At 38.7% G+C, this 10,146-nt stretch overlaps 1 protein-coding gene across 3 annotated transcripts in view; it reads right to left on the bottom strand.

The window, feature by feature from the left end:
* Nucleotides 1–2,550: 2,550 nt before the first annotated feature.
* Nucleotides 2,551–10,146, bottom strand: part of sntg1 (syntrophin, gamma 1) — a 46,321-nt gene continuing 38,725 nt past the window's right edge. For all 3 annotated transcript variants that reach the window (XM_071206240.1, XM_034104621.1, XM_034104622.1), the window contains 4 exons: nt 9,585–9,737; nt 9,304–9,396; nt 4,693–4,803; nt 2,551–4,550 (listed from right to left, as the gene is read on the bottom strand). In XM_071206240.1, the coding sequence (XP_071062341.1) occupies nt 4,368–4,550; nt 4,693–4,803; nt 9,304–9,396; nt 9,585–9,737 (540 nt within the window). In that variant the 3' untranslated portion in view covers nt 2,551–4,367. The remainder of the gene's footprint in view (nt 4,551–4,692; nt 4,804–9,303; nt 9,397–9,584; nt 9,738–10,146) is intronic.

The following is a 10,146-nucleotide window of genomic DNA, read 5'->3' as shown; positions in this document are numbered from 1 at the left end:
TTTAAAGAATTCAAAGCAATAAATAAACAGCAACAGGCTCTTTAACCAAGGCACTGTTAGTAACATGTAAACTAGTTGTTCACACTAATCCTAATATTATCACTTAATATTAGCAAATTCTATTTTATTTTTGAAAACATATTGATGTAAATACATACACATATCGATTTGTTATATAAATATTGCCAATCAAAACCTTTATTCACTAATAATTACCAAAAATCGTAGTTCTATCTCCTGTTATCATTGCATTCACATTGCCCGCCATGAACTTCCGGGGAACGATCCTCGTCTACATGAACCACGTGACGATAACCGTTTTTGGACTTCCGTTGTCGTAACTCTTCTATTATATGGCTCTGGTTGTAGCCATAGACTGTATATATAAAGGTTGTAGCCTAGCAGAGTGGACAAGTTGCTGTTAGCTGACAGTGAGGCATGTACGTGTCCATCAACGTGACCACGCCCTAATTTATGCAAACACTACGGTGGCCCTGAAGTGCAAGACACCACAGCATTTCAGAAAACACCACAGCATTTCAGAAAACACCACAGCATTTCAGAAAACGCCACAGCATTTCAGAAAACGCCACAGCATTTCAGAAAACACCACAGCATTTCAGAAAACACTACAGCATTTCACAAAACGCCACAGCATTTCAGAAAACACCACAGCATTTCAGAAAACACCACAGCATTTCACAAAACACTACAGCATTTCACAAAACACCACAGCATTTCACAAAACACTACAGCATTTCAGAAAACACCACAGCATTTCAGAAAACACCACAGCATTTCACATTGGACGGAAAGGGTATTCCTTTAGGGAGAACACTTCTTGTTTGTGATTGGACAGAGCCAGCCAGAGAAGCACTGCTGTGATTGGTTGTTTTTGCTGCCAGTCAAGAAATGACGCTTCGTGATTGGTCAACACCCGACAGCGAAATATGTCCCAACACATCAGCCGTTAGCACACACTCAGATCTCACAGCTCCTCATATCTGTTCAGAAACTGGACAAAAGTTAAACATGTACAAACCACAGACTGTCTATGTCATGGCGAATACAGTCGCTGCTTTATTTATGTCTGTATGATGTTGTAGTGAGTGTGGACGGAGCAGCTACAGGTTAGTTTAGCCTGACACGCATTTTAAAAGCTTTTCGCCTGCCGTCTTGTCTGCAGACTTGTCAAAGCGTTAATTCATGGTTTTTACTAACTGTTATCAGTATGTAGTTACTTCGGCATCACTTTGAAACGTGTATTACAATTAAATCACGGTCAAATATGTTCATTTTGTTGTAGGATTTACATGGAGATACACCCCGTCCCCTCTCCAGCGCCTCTTGTTTGAATGACAGCATTGACAGGAGCAAACACAGCTGACAGCCGCGGTGAAACTCGAGCGATTAGAGCGATGCGAATATTGGGTGGTCTACCATAGTATTTACATGGAGATAAGCCCCTTAAAAACCATGAGTTAATAAAGCATTAATTCTGTATTTACTCCTGTCATTCAAACAAGACGCTGGAGAGGGGGCGGGCCGTATCTCCATGTAAATCCTATCGGAATCGGATTCATCAGGCTAAACTAACCTGTAGCTGCTCCGTCCACACTCACAACAACGTCATACAGACATAAATAAAGCAGCGACTGTATTCACCATGACATAGACAGTCTGTGGTTTGTACATGTTTAACTTTTGTCCAGTTTCTGAACAGATATGAGGAGCTGTGAGCTCTGAGTGTGTGCTAACAGCTAACGGCTGATGTGTTGGGCTAATCACGAAGCGTCATTTCTTGACTGGCAGCAAAAACAACCAATCACAGCAGTGCTTCTCTGGCTGGCTCTGTAAACAAGAAGTGTTTTCCCTAAAGGAATACCCTTTCCGTCCAATGTGAAATGCTGTGGCGTTTTCTGAAATGCTGTGGTGTTTTGTGAAATGCTGTGGTGTTTTCTGAAATGCTGTGGTGTTTTCTGAAATGCTGTGGTGTCTTGCACTTCAGGGCCACCGTACATCTCCTCACTTTTGTTTTATTCTCAATGTGTGTATTGCAAAGTTAAATAATTGATCAGACTTTAGAGAAAGTACACACAAAAAAGCAACTATTGGCAATGTTGCAGTAACTAAAGTAATGTAATTGGTTAGCCTACCTTCATCCCTGCTGCTGAGAGTTAAGTACACTTGAATGTGCTATTTTGAAAACACCTTTTTGCTATAATTATGGACAAACATTGTCATGTATCTAAATATTTTGATCTCTCTTTTTAAAGTGCAAGTACAAAAATGTGCAACTGAATTGACTTAATTATTATTTATGGTATCTCAAAATGCCACAATCAAGTATCGTCAAGGATAATTTAATTGGGAAATGTTCTTTTTTTGCTGACTTGCTGAGATTTAGAGAACATTTTAAGCAGTCTCATGTCTGAAAGTGGTATCAATCTTTTTAACTGAGTATGAAAGTAAATAAGTCCATTTCAACATCAATGTCAGCCTGTTAAGTGTATTCAAGTGTATTTTATGCCTTATTACTTAAAATAACATTAGTCAAATATAACAATAATGTAGGTACATATATTACATCGCACACTTTTGAATACAATACAAATACATGTTTTGTGACATGTGTACATGAACATGTTAAATTGGTGGAATATCCATACATGAAAAATAAAACCTGCCACATGTGATCCATGTTATAAAAGTTCTCATTTATTAATTTATTATACAGCATATGTGTTAATAAAACATCTGCAAAAAATAAAATAAACCTCCCTCTCTAGATGCTGTGTAACTTGGGTATACAACCGAGATGATTTTAAAGCACAAAAGCATCTCTCAGACCTTCTTTGCATAGACTGCACCACCATTTCTCTCCCTCAGACACTCCTGTCAGCTTAACAAGCCCACACAGCACGGAGCACTTTACTGACCCCATTTAATTCCCTATCCTAGAGTTTACTTACCCATGGGCCTCTTCTGTTTGGAGTCTACTCTGTAAAATGGAAGGCAAGTGCATGACTAATTGCGCTAATTGACCTGAACTCTTTTTGAATATGATATTTTAGTTGTCACTCCACTGCATTTTTAAACTGTTTAATACAGGTCGAAGTTTAAAGGGCCATCGAAAAACCTTTGGAGGCCTTGACGCTACATATTTCCTCTTAGGGGGGTTTTAAAATGAAAAGTTATCATATTTACAAACTCAACGTTTTTTGATAGAATATTCCAAAAATACATGATAGCTGATTTTCATTCCTCTGAATTGGTCCATAGAGAAGATTATGATGAGAGTCCGAGGTTATGAAGCATCTATCTGGTCGTCTCTGGTGCTCATCAAATTAACAAATGCCATAATCCGTACAAGTAATCCCTCAAGTAGTCGCCATAATTCATAAATCTTTGAGTTCATTTGAATGTCAGTGTTTATTAACATAATCACGTTTTGAGAGAAAATGCTTTAAACATTTTGGAAGGTGTTTTCTAATCATGATGTTTAAAGGTTGTGAGCTTTAGTACAGCGGTTGGTGATAAACAAAGCATCACTCTTTCACAAAAAATACACCTTCATTCAGGAAATAGATATATCCTGTTGCTATGTGTCATAAACTTTGAAAAATAAATGAGGTTACTCAGCATATTCGTACATAAATACATCAAAAGCATTCATTTAATCCAACCAAAGCTGCCTGCAAACTTCTGTGTAATTAAGTTTAGTCAAAACTAAGATTCAGAATCAGTTCTATGTTGTCATTTAGCTTTTATGTTGGAATTGAAAATGTAATTCAATTTGACTGCTAATTAATATATGAATGAATGGTAAAGTTTTAACTTCAAGTAAGCATAAAGCAATGGAAATATAGAAAGCGTCACATCATCATATCCGATGCCCAAACCAATCCTCAGAGAAGGTCAAGTGATTGACTGTCTGGGACAAAATGGCTGATTCATTAACAACTGATTTGTATTCTATTTACTCTTCAAATCTTGATTAAAATGACATAGAAAGGCTTGGGAAAAGAACTCGATTTTTCTTTGTGATGTGTTTGTCATACGGGATGTCTGAGGATCAAGAGAAGGTAAAAAATACTTTAAAACATTTTATAATTGCACATGTTGTGTCCAGTCTTTTTGTGAAGTAGAGGTTCGTAGGTCCACAATTAGTCCAGAAATCTGAAACGTCTTCCATGTATCAAGTATATCACTCTCAAAGAGGTCTTTTATTCAACCGCTGTATACAGTTGTCCACCATAATGTCTTTATTTGAATGTTTTTTAATTCTCCTGTCCACCATTTTAGGCCACAGTCACGACTCAAGTGCAGCATCTTTTTCAGAGAGGGTCCTGGGAGAGCAGCCCCTGTCAGGTGGCGTATTTGAGTTTAGGGGTCTGTGAATTACAGGAGATACTGGACAGAGAAGGAAACCCAGTGGTAGTCGCATCGCCTTGGCTCTCCACAAACATCGGGTCCAGGCAGGCGACTTTGGCAGCAAAAAAAGCGTGAATACAATGAAGCACGGCGAAGAGGTTTGAAAACTCCAGCTCCTTTCAAGAGAAAGAAAATAAAATCAATACTCAAGTCATATGTAAGTAATTCATTTTCCTATACAGTAGCATGGTTGATTTGAAAGCCTTGTTGAATGACCTTTTCACTGAAATGCAGAAGTGATATGTCAAAGTGAATTACCTTTGCTTCAATAGATTTGGAGTCTTGATTTTGGAATAAAAACTTGATCTTGCTTTTTCCATCGTCAGATGATCCTTTTAGTTGGGAGAACTTGTATCTCCACAGACCTGCCTTAAAGGAGAAATTACAAAATGTAAAAATGAGTCTAAACAACTAAATCACAACCATAAATCTTGATTTACTGAACTCATTATTCTGTCACTATTTCATGAATAAATAACATAAAAAATCCACATGGAGAGAAAGACCCAGGGAGAAATGGGGCACGTCAACAGATAAGCCAGATAGCTCAGCTACACTGGCTTCCTGTACGCTACCGTATTGACTACAAAAACATTCTACTCGTATACAAAGCTGTCCATAACCTTGCCCCCATCTACATCTCTGACCTCCTTCAGGAGTACACCCCCTCCCGCACCCTCCGCTCTTCGTCCGTAGGACTTCTCACCGTCCCAAGCTATCGCCTCAAAACCATGGGTGCTCGAGCTTTCAGCTGCTCGGCTCCCAGACTCTGGAGCACCCTGCCACTACACATCCGACAGTCTGATTCCATAACAACATTCAAAACCCAACTCAAAACCCACCTGTTCAAACTGGCATTTTCTCTATAATCTGTACCCTGTGTCCTTTTGTGTCCTTTTGTGTCCTTTTGTAGTCAATTTCCTGTTGTTTGTCTTGTCTTACACCGGCTGATACTTCACTAAATCCACTGTTTTAATTTGTAAGGTAAAATTGTAAATGTAAATTGTAAATCTGTAACCCTGTAAGGTGTCCTTGGGTGTTTTGAAAGGCGCCCCCCAAAATAAATGTATTATTATTATTATAGAAGCTTGTTATTTGTATGCCATTGGGAAATTTAACAAGACACAGCTATTTTACCTGAAATAGCCTCAGTGATTCAATTAGGGTTGGACTGAATAAACGAAAGCTGCACAGTGAGCCAGACGACATCAGGATGACTTTCAGGTAGACAGCTGGCTATGCTTTCACATGAATATGTATTCATGTCACCGTAATAATTACTGTGACACCAATCTGAGTAATTGGCAATGACATAATGAATGTTAAAACATAACACACAAGAAGTGTCACTGGGATATTTGGCAAAGAGTATAGTCAAAGAACGTTCATGAAATAATACCAGTCTAGCAGGGAGTGTCACCTCTCGTCTAATAAAATATCATATGACTGTGACAGAGGAGACAATGTCTCAATATCTCTCCTGTCAATCAAAACCGCCTATTCTAAAACTATATCTGTATTGTGGTCTTAATGAAAAACTCTGTGTTCATTCAGTTTCTTCTTAAGGTTAAATCGTCATGAGAATATGTCAACCACAATGTGTTATTTTGGTTAAGGTTTAATAATGCGTTATTTATACCTTATATTAAAGGTCTACCACAATGTGTTACTTTGGTTAAGGTTTAATAATGCGTTATTTATACCTTATATTAAAGGTCTACCACAATGTGTTACTTTGGTTAAGGTTTAATAATGCGTTATTTATACCTTATATTAAAGGTCTACCACAATGTGTTACTTTGGTTAAGGTTTAATAATGCGTTATTTATACCTTATATTAAAGGTCTACCACAATGTGTTATTTTGGTTAAAGTAGGTTTAATAATGCGTTATTTATACCTTATATTAAAGGTCTACCACAATGTGTTATTTTGGTTAAAGTAGGTTTAATAATGCTTTATCTATACCTTATATTTCTACTCTATTTTACTTGTATGTGACGGCTGCAGATACTTTACAGCAGGGCTATTCAATTGGCGGCCCGCGGGCCAAATCCGGCCCCGGGGTGATATTTACTGGCCCTTTGAGTATAATGGTAAAAAGTAATCTTATTTTTTTATTATAATAATTTTGTTTAAATAATCTTTTTTGGGACAGAGTGCCTTTTATTCCAGAGAGGGTGTTACATTGAGAGATAGAGTCGAAGACATTAGCCGCGTTCACACTGCGGTACTTTTCCCACAAAGGTTCATGCGAACTTAGTTCATGATCGCGTTCACACCAAAAAGAGCCGGTACTAAAAGTAGTTCATGCGAACCTTTTTACCCCCTCGAAAGTCCCTGCTAGAGAGCAGGGACTTTCGAGCGGCTCTTTTTTGAGAAAAGAGCTATATTCCTGATTGGCTGGGCGAATTGCAAACCACGCCCCGTAAAACTCCCAAAAAGTTTTGTGAAGCCGCCATTTTATTATCCTCGCATTAGCATTATTAGCATTAGCCCAGCGCAGAAACGCAGAGAGACTAACTTATGGCAACACAAAATAAAACATGGGAGCGGTGTAGATGAGGAGGTGTCGGCGTTCTGGCGATTTACTCTGAAGGCTTCAGTAGAAGCTGCTGGGAGTCCCAGCAGCTTCTACTGAAGCCAGTCCCCAACTCCGGGGACTTCCGGCCGGGGACTTTGGGCGGCAGTATACGCCGTGAAGTGGGTTGCGGCCTGCCAGTAAACCCAAAGCAGAAGAAGAAGAAGTGACGTCAGCGGCTTCATTTGCCTAATCCTCCCCCAGGGACTTTTTCTGGTGTGAACGCGATCTGTACTTAGTTCATGCGAACTAAAGAGTTCGCATGAACTAAGTTCGCATGAACCTTTGTGGGAAAAGTACCGCAGTGTGAACGCGGCTATTGCCTGAAAACTTCAGTGGGCTCGGGTTTCGAACCCACCTAGTATACTGTAGTGACAACTCCTGTCATTTATTGCATCTCTGCGTGAATGATTAGATAATTTCACCTAAATGAAACCAAATGAAATGATGTTGATGGTTAAATTAGCTTCACATGTCGGCCTACTGAGTTCTGAACTTGCCATTTAGATCTATAAAGGCCTTGGGGCTATGTTGTTTGATTTAATTAAACACAATATGCACTCCACTATGCTGTTGTAGTATTTACTGTATCTGAAGCTCTTAATATGATTGCTCATATTTCAATCCATCTTTTTACCGGCCCCTTGCTTTGGATCATTTTCATCAACCGGCCCCCATTCCAAACTAATTGAATAGCCCTGCTTTACAAATTAGGATTTCACCTAAAGAAAAACAATTATAATACAAAACCTGTTGATGTATCGCTGTAGATTACATTACCCAAGAGAATAAATCAATTAGGATCATTTAGCCTCACTTCGACCAGCTGCAACACTAAACTAAGTCTTAAACTTTAATGGAGCAGTAAAGAAATCCAATATAATAATATATAATACCATAACACTGACAGTGCCCACCCTCCTGTATAATGAGGGTTTTTATGCTGTAATATCTCTTTATTTGTTCTACATATTTGGTTTATTTCTATTAGGTTGATATTGGATGTTTTTTCTTTTGCTTGGTTTGGTTTAGTTACGTAAGAATTAAGCAGCATTATAGGACCAGCATGCACTTGGCAGTGCCTTTGGGATTTAGTTTTACAAGAATATGAGATGCAGCGAGGATATTTTGTTCTTTGTTTACTTATAAAGCACAAATTGTTCCCAAATATCTGAATGACAAACAGATGTGTTCCCTTCAATACTGTTGTGAATATGTTACAAGCTTGAATATTTTTATAATCTTTATAATAATAACATTGCTCACATTTGCATAACCTTCTTAATGTTTGCTTGCTGTGTCTCTTGGTTTGAACATTTGGCTTGTTAATTTAACAAAAGTCTGGTGTCAGAGCAACCAGACTTCTCTAACGAGTGGTTTGTTTGCTCTATGAAAACATGATTTGATATAATTGATGTCTTAATATTAATAGTAAATGCTATGTCTATTTATTTCATTATCTATACAATTTGTACCATTGGATAAAACCAGACGCGTGGAAAGAACATGCAAACTCTACATGGAAAGATTGCAGGTGCAAAATCAGCATTGCTGTATTAATGCTTTTAAATATTATAAATATATGAAAAATACGTCTTGGGACTGTCATCCTTGTGTCATATGTTCCATTATTTTATTTTATTTTTAAATGCGTTACAAAACTAACTAGAGTTATGGTGGAAAATATCACTCTGGGTCCAGAGCCAGCAGATTACAGCTCAACTTGTCGAACAGAGTAAAACTTGTGCTGTTTTTCGATTGAAACAAATTCTCACAAGCTTTTTGAAATGTGCCAATAGCAGCTTTTAATTACAAAGTAATCCTACTCAGTGTTCTGTATTGTCTTCAATTTCAGTTTCCATATGGATTGTTTTTAGCTTTTTTCTCTCTCTAAACAATATGCTGGCAACATTTGTCACCATCCATGGGGGACATTGGTGCTCCACATTGCAGGAAACAGGGCCAAAATCTTAAGAGAACAATATGGCAGTGCTTGTGTCCTGCACCAGTGGAGTCTGCATGGCTCTCAGACTTGGGTAAAGGCCAAAATGAACTGCCGGAAGGAGTGTGAGATTTGAGCTGGGGGAAGGGAAACAGCTGTCAAAATAAATGTGCTCATACTCCCAAAATGCACACAGAGCAGAATAAGCAAGTAGCACTAAGAATAAATAAAAAGGGAGCCTGAGGCATCATGATTAGTTTCATCACACTGTGTACAATGCAGTTGTTGGAAATCTCCCCCTGAAAGAATCCCTCATTTTTTGTATTATAATACTGTCTCACACTCACCTTTGAAGCCGCATCAAAGCACACAAAGCCCATGCCGAAGTCAACTGTGAGTCCCATAAGGTGGCTATCCATGATACAGGCATACGTCTTACACTACAAAAAAAGGAGAACAAGATGTTACCCACAAGAGCTTCACAAGGACACAAAAGCCTCTTTTTTTTCCTGCAGGAAATGTCATATGAGCTTTATCAATCTGTGCACTAAAACGATTGAGCTGGAACCGTGAGCTAGATTAAAATCATCACAATTCCCTGCACGTTGCCTACTGTTCAGGTGCGGACCTGTATCCTCTCCACCTCCAGGAAAGTGGCCATCTGAAAAGCCTTTTCCCAGGTCAGCAGCTCGCACTCCAGTTCCACGCTGAAGAACAAGTCCTCTCCGGTCTCCGTCTGGACGCTGAAGCAGTGCTTCCTCTTGTCCAGAAGTTCGTTATCCTAAGATAAGACAAGTAAGGCTGCCATGCTGATCAGGTACAGATGGGCAGAGTGACGTGAAGATAAGACAAAGCAACAGCAGGGCAGGATCCTGAATCTAAAGGGAGGTTTATTCACTCTGAGGGCAGAGTAAAGACTGTACTGCAGCTTTAAGAGTAATTGAGTTATGTTCCTCCACACTTACGTGCATGTAATGAATATTACAGCTGAACAACAGGATGTTTTTCCCTAATATATTTGTTGATAGCTTTATGTTTCCCAAATGGCACAGTGTAAATAGGAGTGGGTCGACTCACATCTAATTTAATGTGCGAATCTATAAGAATCACATTTGCCACCATGAGTTTGGAAATGAAATGCAGCTAAATTCTCACAATGAAATTGAAAGTGACCTCGAACAGGCAGAGAG

Source organism: Pseudochaenichthys georgianus, chromosome 17, assembly GCF_902827115.2.
Source record: "Pseudochaenichthys georgianus chromosome 17, fPseGeo1.2, whole genome shotgun sequence".
Taxonomy (NCBI): Eukaryota; Metazoa; Chordata; class Actinopteri; order Perciformes; family Channichthyidae; genus Pseudochaenichthys; species Pseudochaenichthys georgianus.
Note: the sequence above shows the minus strand (reverse complement) of the source record. Positions and strands in the feature narration are given on the sequence as shown.